Source organism: Puma concolor, chromosome A1, assembly GCF_028749965.1.
Source record: "Puma concolor isolate L17-30 chromosome A1, mPumCon1.1.hap2, whole genome shotgun sequence".
NCBI classification, from domain to species: Eukaryota; Metazoa; Chordata; class Mammalia; order Carnivora; family Felidae; genus Puma; species Puma concolor.
In genome coordinates this window covers 119297316-119323364 of record NC_141667.1, presented here as the reverse complement: position 1 = coordinate 119323364, position 26049 = coordinate 119297316, and the positions used below count along the sequence as shown (strand labels likewise).

The 26049-nt window shown below is 46.6% G+C and overlaps 1 protein-coding gene across 6 annotated transcripts in view; it reads left to right on the top strand.

Annotated features, from left to right (window-relative positions):
* Positions 1–20619, top strand: part of SH3RF2 (SH3 domain containing ring finger 2) — a 126503-nt gene extending 105884 nt beyond the window's left edge. For 5 of the 6 annotated variants that reach the window (XM_086701356.1, XM_086701366.1, XM_086701343.1 and 2 more), the window contains 2 exons: positions 2695–3056; positions 5931–6274. In XM_086701356.1, coding sequence (XP_086557482.1) covers positions 2695–3056; positions 5931–6203 — 635 coding nt within the window. In that variant the 3' untranslated portion in view covers positions 6204–6274. Of the gene's footprint in view, positions 1–2694; positions 3057–5930; positions 6275–19761 lie in introns of those variants that run through there. The other variant, XM_086701351.1, reaches the window with a different exon arrangement.
* Positions 20620–26049: the final 5430 nt, after the last annotated feature.

Genomic DNA, 26049 nt, shown 5'->3' with positions numbered 1-26049 from the left:
TTATTCTACATTTTCTGATTTAAACTGGGCTCCACAGTCTCTCTATCTTAAAAAATGATTAAATATGAAAATGCAGTATGACCACTCAAAGCAAGAGGGTAACATGTGGGTCAGTATGCCGCACAGGAAAAGGTCCCAAGAAAATTAAAATAGGTATCTTAGTCCTGCCCTCTCCCGGGGTGCTCACCTGACCCCCTGCCCCACCACCATGTACTTGACCTCCCACTGTGTTGCCTCTACCCAGCTGCCCCTCCTCCCTCCTCCCTGCTGACCTTCCACCTCCTTCTCCCTGCCCACACGCAAACACCTCCTAAATAATCCCACCACAGAAGCCTGGGGCAAGTGACTGGACCTCATCAGCCTCCAGTTTTCTCATTTGTAAAATGGAAATAAAAATAATACCTGCCTGGGCACCTGGGTGGCTCAGTCAGTTAACCATCCAGCTATTGACTTCAGCTCAGGTCACGATCTCACAGTTGTGAGATCGAGCCCCTGCTTCGGGCTCTACGCTGGCAGTATGGAGGCTACTTAGGATCCTCTCTCCCCCTCTCTCCCTGCCTCTCCCCTACTCACACTCTGCCTGTCTGTCTCTCTGTGTCTCTCAAAATAAATAAACATTAAAATCAGGGTATTGTCTGAATTTAATAAAAGAATCCATGTAAGACTGATGGCACCATGCCTGGCACATAATAAGGCTCAAGAAATAATAGCTGTTTTTATAGAGTGATCATTTTATCAGTACTATCATTGCTACTACAACTAAGCAGGTCCTCTTTGGCCCATCCAGTGTGTGAGTGACTCAGTGTTGAAACGTTCACACTCAGTCCACACCACTTATGAGTGCTGAGGCCTGTACCCCATTGGCAACCACTCACACTTCCTTTCACACACTGCCTCTACCTTTGCAAAGATCTTGCCGGACTTGGAGTTGTGACTGCACTGGATGCACGTTTAAATAAGAAAGCATTAAATCTCTTGGTAATAAGAACTGACAAGATCAACAGATGAGGCATAAAACCGATTTTTCACACGTTTCCAGGAGCCTAAGGACAGGCCTGCACAGCGCTGCTTTGACTTTCTCAAGTCCCGGAGGCTTTCTGTCCCCCTTTTCCCCAAGGTGAGGCTGGTCCAGCTATCAATCTCACCACAGCAAAGACACATGACAGGAGAATTGACTGTGCACCCCATAGGGCTGTCAGTGGAAAAATAAATGTCTACATTGAAAGGGCAGACTTGTGTAAATGGCGCCTGGCTTGCTCACGGCAGCTGAGAACACCGACTGCGTTTAGTGAGCCTTCTGCTTTTCATGTTCACATCTGGCTTGAAGACGAGGCGTGACACAGAACATGGTGTTGGCTCAGGCCCTCTGTGCTGGACACAATTGTCTGTGATTCACACACGTGTCCAGAGGCTATCACAAAGGACTAACAACTCTGACCGGACGTCACTGATGCTCCCTAAATGCTGGGAGACCCTTACGGAGAAGTGGACTGAGGTGCTTCCCAGGGGTGTGTCTCCTGTCTCCCCACAGAGCGCACTGAAGTCCCTATCACGTACAGGACATGTGCCCGAGAGATGAAAACAATGTATGTCCTGTCTTCCAGAGAATTTGAGGGGGAGGAATGGCTTCCTTTTACTGAGGGAAGATCATCTCCATTAACAACAAAAACAGAACAAAACAAACAAAGCCCAAGGAAGGGATAAAACCATAGTCCTGGACCTTGTATTTTTCGGATTTGTTGTCCTTTACCCAAAAACAGTGAGAGTTAGAAACACGGGGCATTTATTATGTTCCAGGCACTGTCCTAACACTTTGCACACATCGTAAAATGTCGGCCTCCCAGCAGCCCTGTAAGGTGCTGGGTTTACACACGAGGGGCTGAGATGCAGAGAAGGAATGTGGCTGACCTGTCCCAGGCTCCCTGAGAGGAAGTCTGATTCCAGAACCTCTGTCATGGGACTTTGCAAAGCTCATCCATGCACAGCCCTAACTCTGGAACAATCTTTCCAAATTTGCTTCCGTGTGGTGTCATGTTTGCCTGCACGCTCTCTCCCTTAATTCCATTTGCCCTTCCGCCCCCAGCAAGGGCAATCCCGCCGCCCTATGCCTACTGCTCCTGTTAGAATAGTCTTCAAGTAGCTGGTCAGAGCCCCCTCCTGCCCTCTCTGCTTCCCTCTTTCCCACCCTCTCATCCCTCCCAGTTGACTGACTCTTGTGTTTTCAATTCCTTCCATCTCTTTCTTTTGTTTTGTTTCCTCTTTGGTTTGCACGCCTCTGTTTGCTTCTCACTGTGAAGCTGTCTCCTCAGGTTTGTGTTCTTCACTTTACAACTTATAGGCCCCGAAGTGAGAGAGTAGGTGTGTGTGTGTGTGTGTGTGTGTGTGTGTGTGTGTGAGAGAGAGAGAGAGAGAGAGAGAGAGGAGGCAAATGGAAGTAATACACCTTCTGACACTACCCCCCCCCCCGCCCCCCGCCAAACATTCGGCTAGCCAGTTATTTCCTGCCAGCATCAGCAAACAGCACTAAAAAAAGAATAAGGTCACCTTTGAAAGACCCTGCGAGAATGTGAGCACACTCAAATGGGGAAAGTACTTAACTATTCTGGGCTATCAGGACACACGGCCCACACAAGACCAAGCGAAGCCACTGTCAGCAGCCCCCGGTGCTGATATCTGTGTCCTGTAATTCCTCAGATGGATCCCTGCAGAGGCCCGTCCAGTCAGGGATGCCCGCCCTGGTGGTGGGCTCCCTCAGACGCAGCCCCACCATGGTGGTACGGCCTCAGCAGTTCCCGTTCTACCAGCCGCAGGGGGTCCCCCTTGCCCCCTCCACGGTGGTGGCAGCGGAACTGGGACCGCAGCCCGCTCCCACCGGGGAGCCTGCCCTCACGTGTGTCAGCAGAGGCGGCGACACCAGGACCCGCTCAGCCGCCAGTTCCCTCATCATGGAAGGCAAGGAAATCCCTGTCAAGAGCGAGCCTCTACCTAAACCACCTGCATCCGCCCCACCATCCATCCTAGTGAAACCAGAAAACTCCAGAAATGGCAGCGAAAAGGTAGGAGTGAGGTGACATGAGGGGTGGGGCGTATGAAGTCTTTATATCCCTAACTTGGCACAGCGTCCCAGCTCCCGAGGTTTGTTTTACCTGGACGAGGTATCAAAATTGCCTCAAAAGAATCCTCACACACAGTGTCCCCCCACACACCCCTCAGGCCACTGACACCCTCTGCAGATGTGTTACTGTATTCTCCTTCATGCCTCCTGAACGTTTCGTACGTGTGTCTTTTGAGGCCCAGAGGTAAGTTGGAAAAAACGTGGCTTTGTCATCAGCCTTCTCTTGATTTGAATTCCAGATCAGCTGCTTGCTGTCTGGTGTCTTAACCAAAACACTTCACCTTTCTTAGACTCTTTTTGCTTAATCTGTAAAATAGCAGTACGAACGGGAACAGCCTCCTAGGACTGATGCAAAGATGAAACGAGATGAGACGTGTAAAGTAGTTAAACGGGGCTTGATCATAAGCGTTCATGATATAGAAGAGGCCACTGAGACACAGGAGAAATTTAAGGGATTTATCAAAGTCACACCAAATTATAATGATTCCAACAACTAACTTTTACTGTAACCTCTGTGGCAGAGTTCAGATCTTTTAACTTCTAGTGCAGGGCTTTTCCCACTAGAAGCCATGGGTTTTTATAAAAGTTTTATGTTCTCAATAATATCCTTTTAAGGCAGGAGGAACAGCGAGATAGAGGAGGTGACATTAAGGAAATTAGGTGACTGTTATCTTTTAGTTTACTGACCATCACCTCCACCACCAGCCCCACCATGACGCATTCCAGGCCAAAAGCAAAGATGATGTGGTCTCCTCCTCTTTGCTAAGCATTTACTGAATGCTAACAACTTGGCAGGCACCGTGCTGACTACTGTGCATGCCTTATCTCATTTAATCCTGACAATAATCCTCTGAAGTGGTTATTATTATTTTCAACAACCCCCCTCTAGTAGATATTATTATTGTCATCCTCGTTTTAAAATGAGGAAAGGAGGCTTGAGGAGTTAAAGTGCTTTACCAAAAGACAGCTGACACATGTGAGTGTCTGGAGTAGAATCCAGATCTGATACAAAAACTCATGCTCTTAACACTAAGCTGTAAGCTTGTAAGGAAAAGCATTTGGAAAAAAAGTGTTGACTGATACCAATGTTGGGAGTTCTTTTTCTGGATTTTAGCATTCAAATAATTCAGAGTTTTCTAGGCCCCAGTTGCCTTTTACCCCAAGCTGTTAGACACAGCCCTCACATTGTCAGCATTTAAGAAGTGCCCAGACCTCTGTGAGATGTGGTGAGGGTCAAAAGTATGAAGAAACTTGGATTTTCAGTGGGGGACACTAGGATCCAATGTCATAGAGAAAGAAAGAAAGAGAAAGAAAGAAAGAAAGAAAGAAAGAAAGAAAGAAAGAAAGAAAGAAAGAAAGAAAGAAAGAAAAAGGAAGGAAGGAAGGAAGGAAGGAAGGAAGGAAGGAAGGAAGGAAGAAAGAGAAAGAAAGAAAGAAAGAAAGAAAGAAAGAAAGAGAAAGAAAGAAAGAAAGAAAGAAAGAGGAAGGAAGGAAGGAAGGAAAGAAAGAAAAAAGAAAGAAAGAAAGAAAGAAAGAAAGAAAGAAAGAAAGAAGAAAGAAAGAAAAAGAAAGAAGGAAAGAAGGAAGGAAGAAGGGAAGAAGGGAAGGAAGGAAGGAAGGAAGGAAGGAAGGAAGGAAGAAAGAAAGAGAAAGAAAGAAAGAAAGAAAAGAAAGAGAAAGAGAGAGAAAGAAAGAAAGAAAGAAAGAAAAGAAGGAAGGAAGAAAGAAAAGAAGGAAGGAAGGAAAAAAGAAAAAGAAGAGAAGGAAGGAAGGAAGGAAGGAAGGAAGGAAGAGAAAGAAAGAAAGAAAGAAAGAAAGAAAGAAAGAAAGAAAAGAAAGAAAGAAAGAGAAAGAAAGAAAGAAATTTCTAAGCAGTAGCACAGAACACTATTAAGCCCTAAATCAGGGCTGCGCTAAAAAAGTATCTGTTGGTACAAGGTAGCTATATAAGAGACAAGGAGAGGTGAAAGAAAGAGGGAGGAAAAAATCTTTAAAAATTAAAAAAATAAAATAAAAGGGAGGGAGAGAAGGGGCTTGGGCGACAGGAGACCATGCCTCCCATATGAAGGAGTCCTGCTCATCAGCTCCAGACAGCTATTGCCAGAATGGGGCACAGGCCTCAATGTACCAGCTTTGATTTTTTAAGAGACATATGAAATTCTAATTTTTATATGCAATCTCCCAATTGTATGTGTTGGCAACTAAATCAGACTCTCAAACATGCTGCAGACTAAATTCAAACAGCAGGAGTCCACTTTGCAACCTCTGCTCTGAGGATATAAGGCCATCATGAGACTTTTGAATTGGGAGTCAGCAGGTGGGGGGGCCTCAAGGAAGAGGTGGGCCTGCAGATAGGCCTGAAGGGCAGGTGGTGTGGAGAGAGAGAAGGTGAACCTCTTGTACTTTCTGGAAGGAGCCATAACCTCTTGCCTCAGCCCTTTTCTCAAGTGACTGCCTCTCCCATTTCTCCGAGGTAATTTCTAATCGTTCTTCAGTTCTCAATTTAAATAGCTGTGGCTCTCGGAGGCCTTCCCCGATGCCCCACTGCTGCTAGATAGGCCCCTGCGCACCCCTAGAGGCTTCTGCATGTGTTACCACTGCCTGTCAGGGCAGTCTTGTTCCCTCCTGGGTCCGCAGCACCTAACAGCGCAGTGCATCCGAGACCCTCAGAGTAGACACAGGCGTTTGCGAGGGAACACAGAAATAAGGTGTTTTAAGTAGGGACATGTGTGGAGAAGCAGCAGGACTCAAGTCCCTGGGAAAACCTCCCAGCTCCTGCCTCACCTGGGCCCCTGTGCTCTCCTTTCTCTTGCAGCAAGTCAAAACTGTGCGATTTCAGAATTACAGCCCTCCTCCGGCCAAACAGTACACCTCCCACCCGTCAGGAAAGCCTGAACAGCCTGCCATCCCCAAGGGGTCCCAGCCCGAAGCCGCCCCCTCAGGCCCAGAGATGACCGTCCTATTCGCCCACCGAAGCGGCTGCCATTCGGGACAGCAGACAGACCTCCGGAGGAAGTCGACTTTGGGCAAGACCACCACCCCAGTGTCCACTGCTTCGGCCACACAGACCGTGTTTCCCAGCAAATGAATCTACGGGTGGCTTTTCCCAGACCCCAAAGAGGTGAATTGCATTTAAATACAGTCTGCCTCCACTGGTGACATCCTGCCATTCTTTGGGTTCTCGAGCTCGGGCCCTTGTTCCGCCAGCAGGTGGGAGAGGAAAGGCCGGGAGCAGGGTTCCTGCCCTGGGTGGGAAGATAGAGTGCATGGCTTCTACACGTAATGCTTTGATGCAGCAAGGCCGCTACTCAGACCAAGGAGTGGGAGACAGTCTTGCCCACCCTGTTCCCTCATCCCTTGTGTTCCCTGTAGCATTTCTACGGCACTCTCAAAGGGGCTTCAGCCAGGGGCTTCACAATGGTGGGAATGTTGGCATTGCTTCTTTGACGTCATCACCATGTTCTCAACGAGCATTAGGACAGCTTCTGCCATCTTTGGGGCCTGTACGCTGACCGCTAGTGGCTGCCATACGTTGTTCCCTCCACAGAGTCATCATCCTGGCTGCCAAGGGAAAATTGGGGGGAAGGATGTATGGTGGATACTCTGATCTTCTGAGAACCCTCTAAAACCAAAGGGAGTCAGCTTAGTGGATTTGGTCCAAACAAGAAGGTCAGAGAGAAAGTGATGATCGATCACAATTTAAGCCTCTCGATCTGTTTCCCTACATATAATCCTACACGACACATAAAGCAGGAAGCACAGAGCTGGGGGTAGGGTCCTGTGTGGAATTATGGATAGTTCATTCTTCCTGGCTCCAGCCTGACTTCCCCAAGAAAACACGGCATGCTTAAAAAGAACTCCGTAAGGGGCTTGAGTTTAGATATATATTCCATTTGCATGACAACATTCTTTACCTTCTCTGATTCGTTCCCGTTTGGGGCAGACTAGCTGTTTCACTGGGTTGTGGGATAAGGCAGCAGGGTCAGTGAGGAGATGGCAGTCCAAAGCTGGAGTGGAGACATTCCCCAGAGAACAGCTGCTGTCAAAGGGACCCAGCAGAGAAGGTAGGAGAGGAAAGGGGGAACAGAGGAGGAAAGGGTGAGACACAAACAAAAGCAGTCAGAGAAAAGGTGGGGATGGCGAATAGAACAGAGGAAGATAGATTGGGTGGATCTGTCAGGGAAGAAGGGAAAAGGGGAAGAGCGGCTTTGACACTCATGACAACTGGGAACAGAAGGGTGGAGTCTGCAAAAGCAGATGACTGCATTGAGACGGGACTGAAGCGAAAGCCTTACAAACGGGGCTGAGGGGGCACCCCAGAGAGCTGAGGCAATGTTGTAAGACAACCCATTAATTCTCATTAGACTTAACTGTTGTGATTTAACATTTATTGCTTGCCCATCAATGTGGGCACCTTAGTACATAAATGCCATTTGCCACTAAGGCTGGGTGTCATTAAAAAAAACAAGGCTGGTCTAATTAGACCTTTTCCCTGGATAGTTCTTGAAATCCTGGGATTAAAAACATTTATCTTTTACATAACCCCCCCCCCACACACACACACACACACAGCCAACTGAATTGTCCACATACTTTTGCAGATATTAATAAAGCAAAAACAAAACCATAATCCTGCCAAGGACACTGCACGTATGTCACACCTATGGAGTTGGTAGAGCCAACCTGGTGACACATTCTAGTGTTTCTGTGAGATGTGACCCTTGCCTACTTTGCAGAAGCAACACGAACGACTCCTTACCTCACTGAGCTGAAAAATAATCCACATGGAGAATTGGGAGAAGGTCACAAGGACAGGGAGGCATCCTGTGATTTGTCAAAATTTAAGTACCTAAGCTGCTTCTCTATTCAAAAGAACACCCTCAATGAGTTTAGCGATGAGTTTAGCAAGCTGCTCTACTACCAGGGTGACAGGTATATGAGATGACCAGCCAATAAAGTATTTATTCTGTGCCTCAGTAACAATGGATCCAGTTAATTTTTAACTGTTGTGGCTGACAAGCGGGTTGTACAGGAGTAGTGGAGACATGATCCTTGACTTCCAAATGAAAAAGAATATTCTTCCAATTGTGCACTCTCTGTAGAGGGTTGCCTTTCTGAGAAATGTGAACAACTCCAAAAGTTTGATACCCCCATTCCATCCAGGCTCTTCACCAATACCCAACATCCCACTTCCTCCCTCCCAAACTAAACCCCATGTCTGTAGGGTTATATGAGGATTTGAAAGGAGCAGGAGAGTGTCATTTCCAAGTAAAAGGTGAACCCACTGGCACCTCCAATCACTTATTCCACCAATGTGTTTCAGACATTTCCTGTGAGCAGGGCACTGCAGTGAGAACAACAGATACATCCTCTCCTATAATGTCTGCTGTAACCTTATAAGGCAACTGTAAGTGTCCCAGTGCAGAGCCAAGGAAACCAAGGCTTAAAGGGTAACCACAGATTGTAGCAGAGTGATTTTGACAGCTGCCCACACCCTTGAGTTCAAGGTCTATGATTTCAAAGCCCAACGTGGGACTATGATTTATGAACTAAGAGACCATCCTTGGCCTCAGGCCACTGACTTCAGGCTGCAGGGACATGACATAGTACAGTGGTTACAAAGGTAGGCTCTGCTACACAAAGAATAATTTCAGATCCAATTCCCAATTACCACTTACTAGCCATGTAATGTTGGGCAAGTTACTTAATCTCTCTGAGCCGTGTTTTCCTACCTATGAATGATAATAATGCCAAACTCATTGGGCTATTGTAAGGATTAACTGACATAATATTATAAAGTGACATCGTGCACACCCCACACATGTCAAACTTGGATGTTTTTAAGGGAGCGGGCCCCTGAAATTCCAGGTGAGAAAATCTAAAGCAAGGGCATGGCCAGGGTGAAGGTGCTAGGAGGAAACCAGTGTAGCCCCATCATGGAGGTCAGAACATAGACTAGACTAAGTCCTGAAGGACATATAGGAGTCAGAAAAAAGCGTGGGGAGAATGGCATCCCAAGCAGAGATAGAAGCATTTGACATCTGGATTTAAATGTATTAATCAAGCCAAGTTCTCTTAGAGGAATCCATTTCTTTGTGGAACATTCCAGGGATCCTAGGTAGAAACAAGCACTTCACATCAAGCATCCCATCCTGTGTGAGCTCCACCCCTCAGCTAAGGCTCAGAGGGGCTAGGAAAGTGCCCCTTCACCTCATAAGAAGCTCGCATCTCAGTGCTAGGAAAGCTGCTGAGGGTAGGCTCTGACTGGGGAGGACGGGGTCGGGGGACATCTGAGAGGTGATGGAGGGGCACAAGCAGCTGAGGACAGACTCTCAGGGCCACACTTGAGGAAATGGTCTCCTTAAACAGCATCAGGACCCTCACTTAGACCTTGTCTCCTTTCCTTTCTCATGTGGGACCAGTGACACCTCCTCTACCCTCCACCCTCCACAGACAGGGCTTTTGGAGCAGGAAGAGTTTAAAACAGTGCCCCACCTGTGGGTTGGTGAGCTTCAGGACTGACTCAATACATGGTCTGTCCGTGTCAGGCCAGCGTTCCAGAGCAGCAGCAATCCAGGGGTGCTGGGTCAGGGTCGAGCTGTTGTTAGATAGACATGGACTCTTCAATTTGTCCCAGCCCCAACAGCCTGCTTCACTCACTCACATGACCTACACTTGGGACGAGGTGTGTTCTCCTAGAGTCCTAGAGTGAGCTGGACTTCACTTCAGAATCTTCAGTGATGCACTGATCATTAGAGCTAGACCCTTAGAGATCAGCTGACTCGGGCACTCAGGTCTCATGGCCTGACAGGGCTCAACAATTTTGAGGCAGGGACTAGACACCTGTGTTTTCAACGTACTCCCCAGGTGATTCTGATGTACAAGAATCAAATCCACCTTCCTCATACCATATAGTCAGATGGGAATGTGGCCTCACTGGTGGCTAATATATTGAACTCTGCCTATAGTGACAGGTGAACAGGGGCCCTGAGCTCCCCAAGGCCTCTCCCCACTCCTGCCCTTTCTCGCCATTTTCCCCATCGTCCAACCGCTAAAGGGCTCAGGCCAGGTGCAGCTAAGACCTCAGCAATAAAGGCCTTTTTCATTCTCATTGGCTAGTGACTACACCATACTGGTTGTTATGTATCTCCACTGTTACCCTGTTATACAGAAAGAACATGGCCCAGAGAGGTCCCTCAGATATTGGGAGTACTCTTTCCCCCCCAAATCCTAGCCACTGTCCAGCTCCCTGACAATCACTTCCATCAAGGCTGTTGGCTTAGGAAAGGCGCAGACTTAGAGGGCGGGCAGTTCCTTGCTCACCGCTCTACCTTTTTCGCCAAACATCTTCATAGGTACAAGCAATGCTCGTTAGCTTCCCAGCTCCTCTGGCATCAACCGGGCAGTCAGGGAGGTCATTTGTTTCAGTACGATGAGCAGACATGATCCTCATCCGCTCGCTCGCCTCTGCCCATACAGACCAGCCTCACAGCCCCTGAACTCCCTTTCCAGGAAGTAAACAGCTGTGGCAGGCAGGGGAGCGGCGTCCTATCAAGTCTCCCCACTGGGAGCAAGTGCTGAGCAAGCTAGGCTATCCCAGAGCTGGCAGCTGCTGCCACGGGTGCTTCTCTTGTTTTGTCTTGACAGTCAAGAACCCAGTTGTGCATTTGGCGAAGAGAAGGGAGTGTTAGCACTTCCAGCGACCTCTCAGGTGACCATGAATGACAGTCACTGGGGGAATGCATCTGGCAGGCAAGACCAAATCAGAGGAGTTAACTCCAAAGATCCTTTCCAGCGGGTTGGTGTCCCTGAGAATAAATCTTACAAGGACATTCTGCTTGAAATAGAACAATGTTAAATGAGCAAGCCATCTGTTTGCCAGGCCATAGTATTGTGTCCTAGACCAGAGCAGAAACAAAATGTTCTCAGGAAGCCCTTCTGCTTACTGACCTCCACTTTGACAAATAAAACACAGCAGAGGTGGGACCAAAGGTGACAAGGGGTGGGGGGGGCGCGGGAGGGGGAGCGCTGCAGATTCACCTGTACACTCATTCAGTAACAATCATCCACCACTCACTCTGAGTCAGGCTGTGTGAAACACAGTGGGGATTCAGGGGTTCAAAAGAGAGAGAAAATATATGTGGGCCTCACAGAGTGCTGTTTCTTATTAATTTTACTGGGTTTGAGGACTCCTTTCTGCCTTCTCCCTTTATTAAATTAAATGGTATGCGTGTGTGTCTCTCTCTCATACACACACACACATGTACATATATATGACTGATCATAAAACAGATAACCATATACCTACCATCAACTTTTGTAAAAAAAAAAAAAAAAAATCATTATCAATCCCATTGAAGCCTGCTGTGTGCTTCATCTAACCTCACTCCTTCTTCCCCTCCTCCCCACTTCTATCACAACCACTATCCTGAACTCGGAGCTCATCATTCCTTTGGGAGCTTTCCACACGTGTACCATATGGAATTTTCAGTGCCGCTCATAGATCTGCTCAGTAAACACTAGTCATAGCGGTTATTACAACCTGAGGCCACAGATACCCTGCTGAATATTTGAACTCCCATCTGGCTTCTGTCACTAGGATTCTAAGGCTTTGGGTCATGGCTGGGAATTGAGATTTTGATGTACAGCATGTCAGGTTTTAAGAAGTTCTAGTTTAGAGGGATTTTTATAAGAACTGTTCCCAGTACAGCTGTTTACAGAGAGACCTTGCTGCACCCGAATAGAGAAAATATGGGTTGTGGCTGTGGCCAAATGGTTTGAGTACAGGACTTTCCAGGCAGCTCTCCTCCGGGCCCTGCCTGGCACCTCTGGGGAGCCACCTGCAGAAACCAGAAGCAGGTCCTCAGAGTCTGATACTAAAACAGATCTGGCTGCTCCTGCTGCTGCTGCTGCTGCTGAAAAACCCTCACAACCACTTTGTGAAGTCTACAGGGAAAAGCTATTTTTGTCCCCTGACTACAGATCAAGAAACTGAGACTCAGAATGTTTCAATGCTGCAAGGTTGCATAATTAGTTTAGGATAGGAGGGAGACCAAAAAAAAAAAAAAAAAAGTGTCTATGACTTTCCATTCAGCAATAATTGTCACCATTTACTGAGCACCTACTATGTATCAAGAACTTTACATGCTTTATACCATGTAATTCCATCCAACCCTATGAGGGGAGGTGTTGCATCATCCCATCTTAGAGATTACCATTAAGGCTCAGAGGTCAAATGACCCATCTAAGGCAAAAAGGACTGGAACCCAGCACTCTAATCCCAAACCTTAATCTTAAATCACCTCATCCCTCTTATTCAGTGGCAACCAGTAGCACACAACATGGATGAGACTGGAGAGGATGGACAAATGAGCATGTGCTTCCGAAAAATGGGGATGAGGATAGGGTCGGGGTCAGGGTCAGGGGATAGCTTAACTCAGAGGGTCAGGCCCTCCAAGAGAAAAACTGTAAGGGTCTTGCCATCAAGAAGCAGGGGTGGGAAGGAAGGTAACTGAGGGTGTTCTGAACAGAATATCCAAGAAGCAAACGTACCCCTGCTACAAGGGCAGCCAGATACAGCCAAACAACTTTAAAAAGAACCGAAGCTTACAATGTGGTTCTGCATCGTTGACGTCAAAACACGATAATCATTTTGCATCCCCTAGACCCCTCCCTCTTCATGAGTTTATTTCTGGTTTTGCCTGCCCTCACTCTAAATGGCACAAGCAGAGACCCTGAAGATGGGGGCATGACCTCCAAAGTGATCTTCCACTTCCACCTGCTCTGTGGGAACAAGAGGGCTCCAAAGCAAGAACATCTTCCAGTGCTCCATGCTGGTATTCATCCTAAGTTCAAAGGCGATCGCTTTCAGGGGTAAATACACACCCACAGAGGCAAGCTAATTATGCAAATAGGGTCGCTGCTGGATGGACAAGAACTACAGCCCAGTAAGAACTAAAAGGATGCTAGCCAAGACCCAGGGAGAAAGGCAAAGGGCATTTGCAAAAGCCATTTTGTGTGTCCTCCGTTAATGCTATTAGAATCAATGGTAGCTTGACCAACCAGCTTGATGAAGGACATTTGTGATGTCAGAGTTCAATTGCTGTAGGTCACACATGCCCTGGAGGTCAGAGCCGTCCTGATGCCACCGCCATGAAAACAGCGACTCCCTGGACCACCCAAGAGGATCGTGACAGCTAGTGGCATTCGGCAGACTGCATCTAAAAATAAGGAGGCAGCAAAAATACGTGGGGGGGCCAAAGAGAAATTCAAATATGGTCTTCAGAGGGTTGTACCTGCCCCTGATTCCTGCCCCTTCCCTACTCCCAGTTTCTTGGGGAGATGTTTCGCATCTCTGTCAAGAAAAAAGTGGAAAAAATTTCACTGCATGAAGAGGACATGTCAGGCACAGCTCGAGAGAGAGAGAAGCACCAGCTTCCATGACGAGGAACAGAGCAGTCAGTCAGAGGTTGGAAGGGAGTTTCAGATATCAGTACCACATTTCCAAATAGCCCATTCTGCACATTCTATTTATAAGCCGAGTTCTTTTTTAAGCGTACGCTGTTTTTACATGTTGGCAATTTTGAGAACCTAGGTTTCTTTATCATGGAGACTTCAAACAAAGGACTAGATTTTAAAGCTTTGGTCAACCAGGATTTGGGAGTAGCTATACCAGCTATGTTCCCAATCCACTAGAACTTTTACAAGATATGGAAAATCATATAATATAATAGCTCAGGTGATGGGTTCTGGAATCAAATCCTAAGGGGTTTCATCCCAGCTTTGTCCCTTTCCAGTTATGTTTCCTTTGGCAAATGACTAAACAAAGTTGGACAGTTATGACATCTCCCCAAACCTGTTTGCTCGCCTGTGAAATGGGGATCAGAACCTCCACATCGTGGGGTTCTCAGCAGGATTAAACGAAATCATGCACTGATCATGGTATGGGGTACACTGAAGTGTTTAATAAGCGGCGGGGAGTACCGAGAAATGGATATGGAGGCACAACCCCACATCAGAGAGTACAGGAAAAAACGAGGCTTGAAAGTACGGACAGAAGTGGGAGGGGGGCAACCAGGGCAGGTTTCGGACGTCGGGGAGCTTCAGTGAGGAGAAACACATTCTGAGAGATGCTAGCACCGAGGAGTGTCATGTGCAGAGAAAACATCTGGGCTCTGGAATCCCAAGTCCCTGTGTTCAAGTCCCGGTCTCCTTGGCTCTCTGATCCGGGACCAAGCTAACTAACCCCTGAAGAATGGAAACAACCATCAGCACTTCAGTGGGTTACTGGCAACGTCGACTGAGCCAGGGAGGCCAGATGCTGGCGTGCACAAGGAACCCTGTAAGTGGTGGTTGCTGGAGGAGTTTGCAGGCTTGAAAGCAGGGGAGCAGGAGAAATGCTAATTCTAAGAACAGAATCTCATGAGCTGCCATTCATTACATGTGTACTGAATGCCAGGTACTGAGCTAACCCCTCAGAGGGTGACTTACAAGGGCAGTTAAGAGCCCAGCAAGTTAGGTGCCCCGGATTCATATCTAGGCTCTGTTTCCTCCCTGTGTCACTGTGGGCAAGTCACTGAATCTCGCCAGCCTTTAGTCCCCTTGCTTGTAAAGGGCAAGCGGCAAGGGTGCGTTCCCTGAGCAGTGCGGCGAGGAGCAAACAGGAGAATGGACACAGGTCACGAGCACAGGGCCCGACACATAGTGCTTGTGGTGTTAGCTGTCATTAGTATTGACATGTGTGTGGCTCACGTAGCTCTCACAACAGTTCAGGAGCTAAGTGTTAGTATCTTCTGTTCACTCAATCAAACAGCTGAGGCTCAGAGGGTAAATCACTTGGCTAAGGTCACAGTAAGGAAGCCACAGGGCTGGTTTCATAAAACTAGAAAACCCGGATTTTTGTTCTCTTTACTTTTTAGGTAAGCTGGTAAATGGCCCAGGGTTGAGGCAATATGACAGTTACTTTAAATGCACCTTATGCCATAACCCTCAACAGTCTTTTTTCTTCTGATTGCCCCCCATGACCTCACCTCCTCATCTGGAGACGGTGTAAGGTGTAGGGTCCACAAGCACAGCCGGTGGAAGCATCTGTGGGGACCTGCAGGTTCACGAGGTGGCCAGGGCTTATGAAATGTCCATTCTGATTTGCAAGTAGGTCTGACACGGACATGCTTCCAGCTGGCTGTGATTTCGATAAAAACCCCTCCTCCTTGGTGCCAATTAGCAGACATGAAATGTCCCTGGCACACTTTGTAATTCAGAAAACGTATGTGCTGATTAGTTAATCTCCTGCTGGACACACCATTATGACCAAGGGGCTGCAGGCCAGCATCCTGCCCTCGCCCCATCTCCATTTAAAGGCACAGAATGTTTTCCTCCTGAGTAGAAATCACTGTCCCCTCATTCATTTATTTCCATCCAACAAATATTGAATGGGCACCTACCATGTGCAGTTTTGTTCCATACAGTTGGGATATGGCAGTGAACGGTGCAAGGAAAGTCCCTGCCTTCGCGAAGGGGAGTGAATGATAAACAACTAAATACACAGGACTGCTTCCATAGCACAGATGTTATGAAGGACACAAAATTATCTGCCAACGAACAGCTGAGAGGGACAAGCTACATTAGGTAGAGTGGCCAGGAAAGATTTCTCCAAGGAGGTGACATGGGAGCTGAGACTGAAGGCTAAGAAGGATCCAGACACGCAGTGTGGCAACAAATGTGCGTCGAACCAACAATGGAAGAATAGATTCTTCCTCTTTGTTCCTGCCAAGAAAGACCCTCACAGGAAGGTTGAACTCAGTGAGATGCCACAAGTGTAGAGGCAAGTGCCTGGCCTCTCTCAAGCCCTGTGCCCCAACTCGAAGACAGGGTGCTGGGCCTATACGCTACATTCCGGGACTACAGGATTAGAACACCTTCCAAGGGGCCTCGCACTCACAGCTCTTTAAGCAATGACCACACAGCAAGCAAAAGCAATCTGTCATTTTTTTTAGAAGCAGTCAGAATGGCTGTTTGGAATTGTGTAGTCCAGGCCTGTCATCTGCTTTGTTACCATTAGGACATTCTGACTGAATTTCCACGTCCACTTACTCTGAAAATATTGCTCTGTTGTGAGTGTCCCTCCCCATTGCCACCACCTCCTTCCTCTGCTCCTCCCCCATTCCAACCCCAGTCTTGCTCAGACAGAGCAGTTAAGAGCTCAGGCTATACTTCCAAATATGGGAGACAATCCATCACCCACAACCCCGCAGAGAGAGAAAGAGAGAGAGAGAGAGAAAAGAACCATTGGTTCAGTTGTGATCATGTGATGTTTGGTATCACGTTCTACTCCTATTACAAGACATACCTCATTTATCAAATTAAAATTTATTAGAAAGGTTTGCTTGTCTTGCAGAACACTCGCGGAACAAGTTACACGCAATCCAGGGTTTTACTGTACATTCTTTGCATTAAAGGACTCTCCTTACGACCCACTTAAGAACACACTATGGTTCACTGACTATGAGATCACATCCTGGATCCAGGCTGTATGGGTTTAAACTTTAGCCCCGCCACTTACCATCTAGGTATGTTAAATGAGTGAAGTTCCTTAACTTCTGTACCTGAATTTCCTCCTCAATAAAAGGAGGATCACACAGTGAAAAACAAACAAACAAGCCCAGGCTATAGAACTGGAACACTTGAGTCGTATCTCAGGTGTGACTGTGTGACTTTGGGCAAGTGGCTTCACTTCTCAGAGTCTTAATTTTCTCATCTATATGATGGAGGCCATCTCACCAACAACCAGATAAAGTAAACACTAAGCTATTATTATCCTTATTTTTAGAAAGTGTGTAAAACCCTAACAACCCGGCTTAGAGAATGGAGATTTAAGTCTTTAAGGCAAAAGAAACTCAAGCAATGAGTGGAGCAAGGAGCCAGTTTAATGATCTGTATCCGTATCCACCTGTGGCGTTTTCCGTTCTTTGGGATAAGAAGCAGCATCACAATCAACAGCATTCAAGAGGGCCCTTAATATATAATACTTTGGTGCCAATAATCATAGAACACCTGCTACGTGCCAGCCACTGTTCTATGTGCTTTACTTACATTTACCGATTTAAACATCCCACTACGACCATACAAAGTAAGCACTATTACTATCCCCATTTTACAGATAAAGAAACTAAGACCTAGAGACAATAAATAACTTCCGCAGGGCCACACAGCTAGGAATCTGTGGGGTTCAGGAATAAACCCAGGCAGCCTGACTCCAGTCTCTTCTGCTTACAGCTTGCCACCTCATTTAAGATGAAACCCAAAAGCCTTCCTAAAGACATCAGGGTTTTCTACTTCAAATAGACTTGTCTTCTGAGTGCTCAGTCCACAAAGAATTATTACCTGCCTAATCATGAAACCTCAGGCCTGTAGACACAGCACTAATAAGAGCTCCCACCCAGTGCTACACAACGCCAGCCATTCACACCTCCTACCACTTGATGGGATTTTCGGGTGCCTGTTAAAATGTCAGCGGATCTTAGAGTTGAAGTCCTTTCCACATCATTTAGCACAACCTGGAAGGTCAGATCCACATGGCAGTCAGCCTTCCCTTGGCAGTTACCTTTCTCAGCCCGGGAGGGCCCCGCACTCCCTCTCGGAAATGCTACGTCACAATAAATGTACTCAAAAGAGCAGACAAACCACCACTACTCCTTGGGACCCAGATGCAGTTATCTCAAATAACCTTACCTTCAGTCTCCGAGGGACAGACTCCGGCTGCTGACTCTGGGCCGATCTGCAGATGAGAGCGTCCATTTCCAGACCCAAGTGATATTAACGCATCTCCAAAGGCATGTGCCCAGCACTAGCGCTGGCACCAATTTAGGCAGAGGGAAGACAAGCAGGATATATCCAACACAGGTGCCTTCTCTTTTAAGGGCTAACAGTCATGAAGAGCAGGATAAAACTGCCTATGTTTGGTGGTATAGAGTGAAGAGAGCCTAATTCGAAATCCGGGGGAATTTACTGGTATGGTGGGGAGCAGAAAGCATCCTAGTAATCGCAGACTTTGTGTTCATGCCTACTTCTCCTGCTGAACGGAAACAGACACCTGGAGACTCCCACAGCTCCTACTTGCTGTTGTGCTGAACGGAGCACGTCAGCAAACGAGGAAGCGCCACGTTCCTTTTTGCAGGCCCTGAGAGCTCAGAGCAGCTCGGTGTTGAGCCCAAGCATGACTGCCTGCTGGAAAGCTCAGGGTTCTTCAGTGCTGACTCTGTAGCGATGGATCAGAACTCTACCTTTGGAGAGTGAGGGTTTGGGGAAGACTCCCCAAAATCAGTGTTTCCCATAAATCCCTCGCAAGATCAGTCCCACACCCTCCTGCAAAGAATGAGGCTGGGATCATCATGAAAGTTTCCCCAAAGAGAAAACTGGTTAAATCAGCTCGAGTCCTCGAAGAGGAAAGAAATCAGTCCCCAGATGAAAGAAATTGGCCAAGAGATGGAAAAGTCTCTCTCCTGCTCCTTTCCTATTTTACTGGATTTTCATAGGAACTCACTCACAGACAAAGGATGAGGCTGTCTTTCAGAAGGCAAGTCTTTCTAAATGTTATTGGACCAATTTCCCATCATCCTTTTGGCTTTCTCCTGCCCCCTTCAGCAGGATCAGCTGGAACTTCATCTGCATCCAGGAGGGCCAGGAGCCAGTTCCTGGGATGAGCATTCAAACCACCTGCACAGGGGCAGCCCGGGGTGTTGCCCAGGTGCCCCACATTTCTCTTCGCTTTCTTTTAACCTGGAGCAGTTCTTCAAGATTCACCACCTTCTGGTGCTCCTGGGTGGTTCAGTGAGCTGAGCGTCTTGACTCTTGATTTCAGCTCAGGTCGTTATATCATAGTTTGTGGGATCAAGCCCCACCTCAGGCTCCATGCTAGCAGCACAGAAGCTGCTTGGGATTCTGTCTCCCCCTCTCTCTGTCCATCCCTCACTCATGCTCTCTGTCTCTCTAAATAAATGAACTTAAGAAAAATTCACTGCCTTTCATGCCCTTGGCATTTTTAAGAATAGAGGCCTTTTATTCTATAGAATCTGTCTGAGTTGGGGTTTGTCTGATATTCCTCCATCATTAGACTCAGATTATTCATTTTTGTCAGTAACAAAATAATCCTCAGCATCAGATAGAAATGCCTGAGTCCATGCTATATAAATATAAGGAAAAGCTCTTCCTTACAGTAGAGTGCCAACTACTAAATGTAGAAGGAATGATGGAATTTTTTTTAAAAATTACCATTTGGCAACCACCACACTAATAATTGGTTCAGGTAAGAAACATCAACAGGTATTAAAATCAGTGGATGAAAGCTTGAAGAACTCAGAGTATTTCCTCACATGATACTTACTAATCACAGAGGGGAAAAGAGCAACTTCATAGTGGAGAAACCTGGTAGAGAACCACTGTAACCAAAAGACCCCAGTTAGCATCTCCAGTAGTGGGGAAATAGACACCATGTACCTCCCAATACGATGAACTGAAGACACAACACCTCTTCTGGGAAATGACAAGACAGATTTCTGTCCAAAAGGCTTAAGAATTTTAAAGAACTATCATTCTCTCCAGGGTCCATTCACACACAATACATTCTGAAATCTTTTTCACCTTCACAGACCCGGTCTTGGTCATCTTCCCAGGAGGAGCTAGCAACAACCGGGATGCTGAAGAGCACAAATGATCTGCTGGGATGGAAACTGCTCAGTGGAGAGTTTGTGGACCACATGATATTCCTTGGACATCAGGGATGGTACCGGAATACCAACAGGCTGGCCTCTGGGACAGAAGGGCAATAGGAGAAAGAACAAATCTGTCTTCATCCAGAGTATCCGTGGATGGTGAGCCAGGATGGGGAACAGCACATGAGCCATGTTCTGTTTCAGGTTACAGCAGACTCCCGCCTCTCCTGGTAGTCTGTTCTGTTGTCAAAGCCAGGCTTTGTCTTGCCAGTTTCTCACACCTTGGCACCTCACTGACAAATGAGAAGACTAGACTTCAGATTCCTTCCAACTCTGTGACTGGCCAGTCTGTGCAGCTCACATTTGGAGCAGTGCAGGTAGGGGATGGTATCACATTCTCCTCTTGGATATTCAAGCCAGAGAAGCCAATGCTTCTTCACAACACCCCTAGCCTTCACCCCCTCTCCTGACTCCCACCAAGCTTCCTGTGTCCATCCACCACATCTTTGTTCTTTTCCATTCCAATTCCATGCTGTCTTTTCCCCCTGACACTCTCTGGTTCAGAGGATTTCTGTTCCAACATACTGATCAAAGAAATGAGGAATTGGTACATAAGAAATCTCAGAAGAAAATGATGATGTAATAATAGAGATACCACAGATTACAGTGCTCACAGTGAGGCTATTTCAAATCTAAAGATACAAAAATCAATTATAACCATTCATTCTTTTCTGTTCAGAGTAAGTCATCCTAAAGGGCAAGTCACTAGAAGATCTTCTATGCCTGGTTTAAAAAAAAAACTCTAGGGGCTCCTGGGTGGCTCAGTCGGTTGGGCGGCCGACTTCGGCTCAGGTCATGATCTCGCGGTCCGTGAGTTCAAGCCCCGCATCAGGCTCTGTGCTGACAGCTCAGAGCCTGGAGCCTGTTTCAGATTCTGTGTCTCCCTCTCTCTGACCCTCCCCCGCTCATGCTCTGTCTCTCTCTCAAAAATAAGTAAACGTTAAAATAAATAAATAAATAAATAAATAAATAAATACTCTAAAATACAAATTTTACATCCAATGTGGAGCTCGAACTCACAACCCTGAGGTCAAGAGTGGTATGGTCTGTCTACTGACTGCTCCATCCAGGCACCCTGACCCTAAAATACAAATTTTAAATTGTCTCTGTTAACTGGAGAGAGACATGGCACAGATAAATGCAATTTGGAAATACTCTGAGACTCTGAGCTGTGCATTTTCATCTTCTCCTCTATCTTAAGACATCAGTGAGAATTTCTTCAAAGCACATTCTGCCCTGATTTTTAAAGACAATGACAAGAGCACAGCAGTATTTGGATATGTTGGTTGTTTTAGAGTTCAGAATTATTATGTTGCACTTAAACAGCTGAGTCTTTCATCCAGCCCTGCTGGTAAGCAGGAGCAAGCATCAGCCAAACCGTGAGCAGAGTAAAGGATAGATTTTGTGGTTACAGAAATGCTGGTTTCTTCTATGTGAAGATGCCACATGGAGGACTCAACCTAGCACCCATCTCCTAATTAAATGAATAACTTGGACTTTTTACCACAACCTACTCTCAGCCCTGGTGGAAAGTGGTAATAAGCAACAACATGCCCTGCTGTGTTGGCAGTATCTGAGAGGTGGTGAGTCAGAAGGCAAGAAGTAGGGGGAGACCACAGAGAGAATAGTACAGTGATGACATTGCCTCTCACACATGGTCAGTGATGCTGTTGCCAATTGTCCACCATCCCTTGTCTCCTAACTGCTATGACTAAATGTTAGTTCCATTTCCTCTGGAATGAGTTCAGGTTTGGTTGGCCCCTCTTTAGCCTCAGCAGCAAAGAGTATAGAGATGCCGCCTTCATATTCTGGAACTGACTTGTTACTACCGTGAGGCCTTATAGCCCACGTATAAATAGGTTTCAGTGACTTCATTTTCCAAGGAAAGTCATAGAATGTCAGAGTTGGAAGGAATTTTACTTTCATAGATGATGTATGAAAAGGGAAGTATAGGCAAGCTGCCCATACGAAAGCAAGCTGCATAAACTGGGGGGTGGAGCGGGGTGGGGGGGGGGAGGTGAACACACAGCATTATTCCTAAACCCCAGAAACCATTAGACCACATCAGCTCATGAAAGCCTTGTGTTCAGGAGCCTCTCATTCCTGTTTTCTTCTCACATTTTCTTTCTTCTTCCTTTCACGTTAACAGTGACAGGAAATCACCACTCCTAGTTTTTACACTGGTTGTTTTTTTAAGTCTCTGGGAACTTTCCGTGACTTATCAAGTGGAAGGTTTCATGAAAATTTAGCTCTTCCTCTGAACCTACTTAGCCAATAGACCAAATACTTTTTTATTTTTACTTTTTTTTATTTTTTTAACGTTTATTTACTTTTGAGACAGAGACAGAGCATGAATGGGGGAGGGTCAGAGAGAGAGAGGGAGACACAGAATCTGAAACAGGCTCCAGGCTCTGAGCTGTCAGCACAGAGCCCGACGCGGGGCTCGAACTCACGAACTGTGAGATCATGACCTGAGCCGAAGTCGGACGCTTAACCGACTGAGCCACCCAGGCGCCCCGACCAAATACTTTTTTAAAACATCAAACAACAAATCTGATTTGTTCCCAGCCAAACCCAGAAGCTTAAGAAAAGTATCGCTGCCCTCCTGTCCCCCATTTCCTAAAGTTTTCATCTCTAGACTGTCAATCCCACCATATAGATTCCAAATAGTCATGGGCTGAAAAGCAGCATAAGGGATGGCGGAGGAGGTGAGGATGAATTAGGATGGTCAGAATGAGGTCAGCCCGGAAATTGACCCTCAAATAGTTTACTAACCACAGAGTCTGCATTTCTTGTTTCTTATTACTATACATGGGTCTGGGGAGAGGGTATCGTTTAGGGGAAAAAGCAGAAAGAAAAAATGGGAGAAAAATTCACTCCTCCATGGAAATATAAGCAGAAAAGCTATAGACTCTTGTGTCTCTTGGGTTTTTTTAGTATTTTTAATGGACCAAAAGAGAATCTTTATGTGGTAATACGTATGTGAATGATGTTTATAAAATAAGGTGTAATATCTTAGCTATTATGGGCTATTGTGTAAATAAATCTTAGATATATAAAATACATAATCTTATAAAAAATTATTTTATGGAGCAGTAGACACTTAAACTTCCAAAGTTTCATATCTTTGTTCCAAAAAATAGAAAGCTCCAATGCTGGCAGCTTATTTCCTTAGTATATTCCACTGTAAAGGCAACAAGTTTGGTGGGGTTTTATGTGTTTTCTAGTTCTGTAATTTATAATAATCCATATGGATTACTTTGAAATGTCTATTGCTTGTGTGTTGGTGTTGTTTGCCCATGTGGAGTCGTCAGAGATCTGTTCCACACTTTGCATCTTGGAAAACCAAAAGGAATTTTCTAGTGAGATGAAAAATACCTCGAACATGCCTTCACTGTTGGGAAAACCTCAGATTTATACCACTGGTAGCTTTTTGCAAGTCTGAGGAAATGGGAAGTTTAAAACCAAAGTTATTGTCTCTCACTTAAATATTGGGTGTTGGTTAACTTTTCTCCTGGGAAGGAAGCACATATTTTTGTTAAGTCCTTTGTTCTTGGACATGACATGTTCCGGAGGAAACCGGAAGACAGGGCCCTGAGCTGCCTTGCTTCAGGACGACTCTCCACCATCAGTTTCCAAAGAACTGTCCACATATTAATTCTGCTTTCTGTTCTGTGATTCGGTGGTAGATTCAATGACTTTCAGAGCTCAGAGTTTTGTTTGGGTTTGTGGCTCTAGTGAAGTGCTGAGTTTACTCTTTATCAGCCAGACTGAGGAAAAGAAGCAAAGGCAACAGGGGCCCCCTTGCTGGACAGGGCCGTTTGCACCTCCCACTGACACAGGAGATCCACACCAGAAACCAGGGCCTGCACTGCCGTCTGCTCTCCACGCAGGGAGAGGCCCATCATATGCCAAAGTGAGGACATTCCCCAACTCTCCGTCATCAGAGATGCATATTGTTCCCAGCTGTAAGCTTGTGAAGCCCAATGTGTGTTTTAGCATGGAACAATAAAACCGGTTTAGTCGTCCCTCAGGTCTGGTTCTTTCAGTAGCTGGCTTGGAGGGGGAGCATTTTATCACAGATTAAAAGTCAACATTGAGCATTTAATTTTCCCAAAGGGCATTGGTTCCTGGCAGCTGCTCTGGACATCCAAAAGGGAGGGCTGAGAGGAGAGGAAGGTATCACTTTGTCAGACGGCCACTGCTTAGGATGGGTGGGGATGGCCCCCGCGACCTCTCAGTGCTCGCCAGGCCAGCTCATCTCTGTAGAGCAAACTTCCAGTTTGTACAACCACGTGGGCCCAGGAAGGCCTCTTGGCCAGAAACCATCTCTGCTCGAGTCAGAATGCAGAGGTCAAGAGCACAGCCTCAAGAACCTAAACTGCCAGTCACCTAGCAGCTATGTGGCCTTGGGCAAGTCACTTAACCTCTCTGTGGCTCAGCTTCCTTTTCTGGAGAATGGAGCTACAATAGCATCTTCTTGAGGGACGTATGGTTTAAATGCCTTAAAACGTGTAGAGCACTCTGAACATACACAAGTAGTCAATAAAATGTGCCTTACCACCTTCAAAATGTTTGCCACATCCACCAACCATCCAGATGATTATTTACTTAATATTATTTTCATGGATTCAATTTTAATCTAAAATTTAGTTGAAAAGATAATTGTAGATCTCAACTGTAAATGGAAAACCAGCATAATTTGCTGTGAATCTGAAGTTGCATCTAAACAGGTGCAACCGCTTATGTTTACGGAGTCCTTGCGCCTTGCCAGGCACCACGCTAAGAGTCTTGACTTGTTAGAATCCTCACAGCCTTGTGAGGTCAGCATTACCATTTTACCACTGAGGCACGGACATTGCGCCCATCGTGACACAATTAGCAAATGCGGGAGGTAGTCTGGGCTTCAGAACCTGGACTTCCCAGCCCTGTTCCATGCTGCTGCCCTAACAGAAGCAGGAGTGTGCCATTCATGTGGCAGACAGCTGGTGTGGCAGCTTCCCGGGACCGCAGTAACAAAGGGCCACAAACAGGGTAGCTCAGAACAACTGAAACTCGCTCTGTCCAGGTTGTGGAGGCTAGAAGTCCAAAATCAAGGTGTGGGCAGGGAGCTCTAGGGGAGGATTCTGTCTTGCTTCTTCTCGCTGCCCGTCGCCCACAGCGCTCCATGGCTTGTGGCCGCATCTCTTCAATCTCTTCCGCCGCCTTCAGCTCTGCAGAAGCTTCCCTCTGTGCATCTATGTTTGCGTGTCTCCTCCTCTTCTTGTGAGGACAGCAGTCATACTGGAGTAGGGCCCACCCTAATGACGTCAACTTAACTTAATTACATCTCCAAGACCCTATTTCCAAATAAGGTTTCATTCACAGATCCCAGGAATTAGGACTTGAACAGATCTTTTTTTTTTTTTAAATCCAAGCGAGTTAACATATAGGTATATTAATAATGATTTCAGGAGAATTTAGTGGTTCATCACTTACATAGAACACCCAGTGCCTGTCCCAACAAGTGTCCTCCTTAATGCCCATCACCCATTTAGCCCATCCCCTCATCCACCTCCCCTCCAGCAACCTTCAGTTTATTCTTCTGTATTTAAGAGTCTCTTATGGTTTGCCTCCCTCTGTTTTTACCTTATTTTTCCTTCCCTTTTCTATGATTATCTATTGAGTTTCTCAAATATCACATATGAGTAAAATCAAACACATCTTTTTTGGGGGGGGTGCGGATGGGGCAGACACAATTCAGTTGCCCACCTAAAACTTCAAGCCTGAGGTCGAAGATCTGCCGGTGGTGGGGAGGCGTTCAAGAGCAGCAGCAACCTGAGACGGTCTCCTTTGCACCGTGGGGACTGAAGGGGTCAGGACAAGGGAGAGACAATGCTTCTCTGCTTTAGTGACAACGTCCAGTCCAGGTGCTAAGATTAACCATCTCCTGCCCCACTGCTGGCGCTCTGGGAACAGGGGGTGAGCAAAAGAAAGCTTCCCGTGAAAGGATGGTAGAAGGAAGACCAGGGGGAAATGCCACCTTCTCAAACGCCAGGCGGGTGTGGAAGGCACAGACTCACCTCTGGAAGTTGCCTTATGTGGCGAGGCTGGAAGAGCAAATCCAGACAAATGACAGAGAGACTTCCCCGGAGGTGCGTGTAAAGAGAGAACAACAGGAAAGAC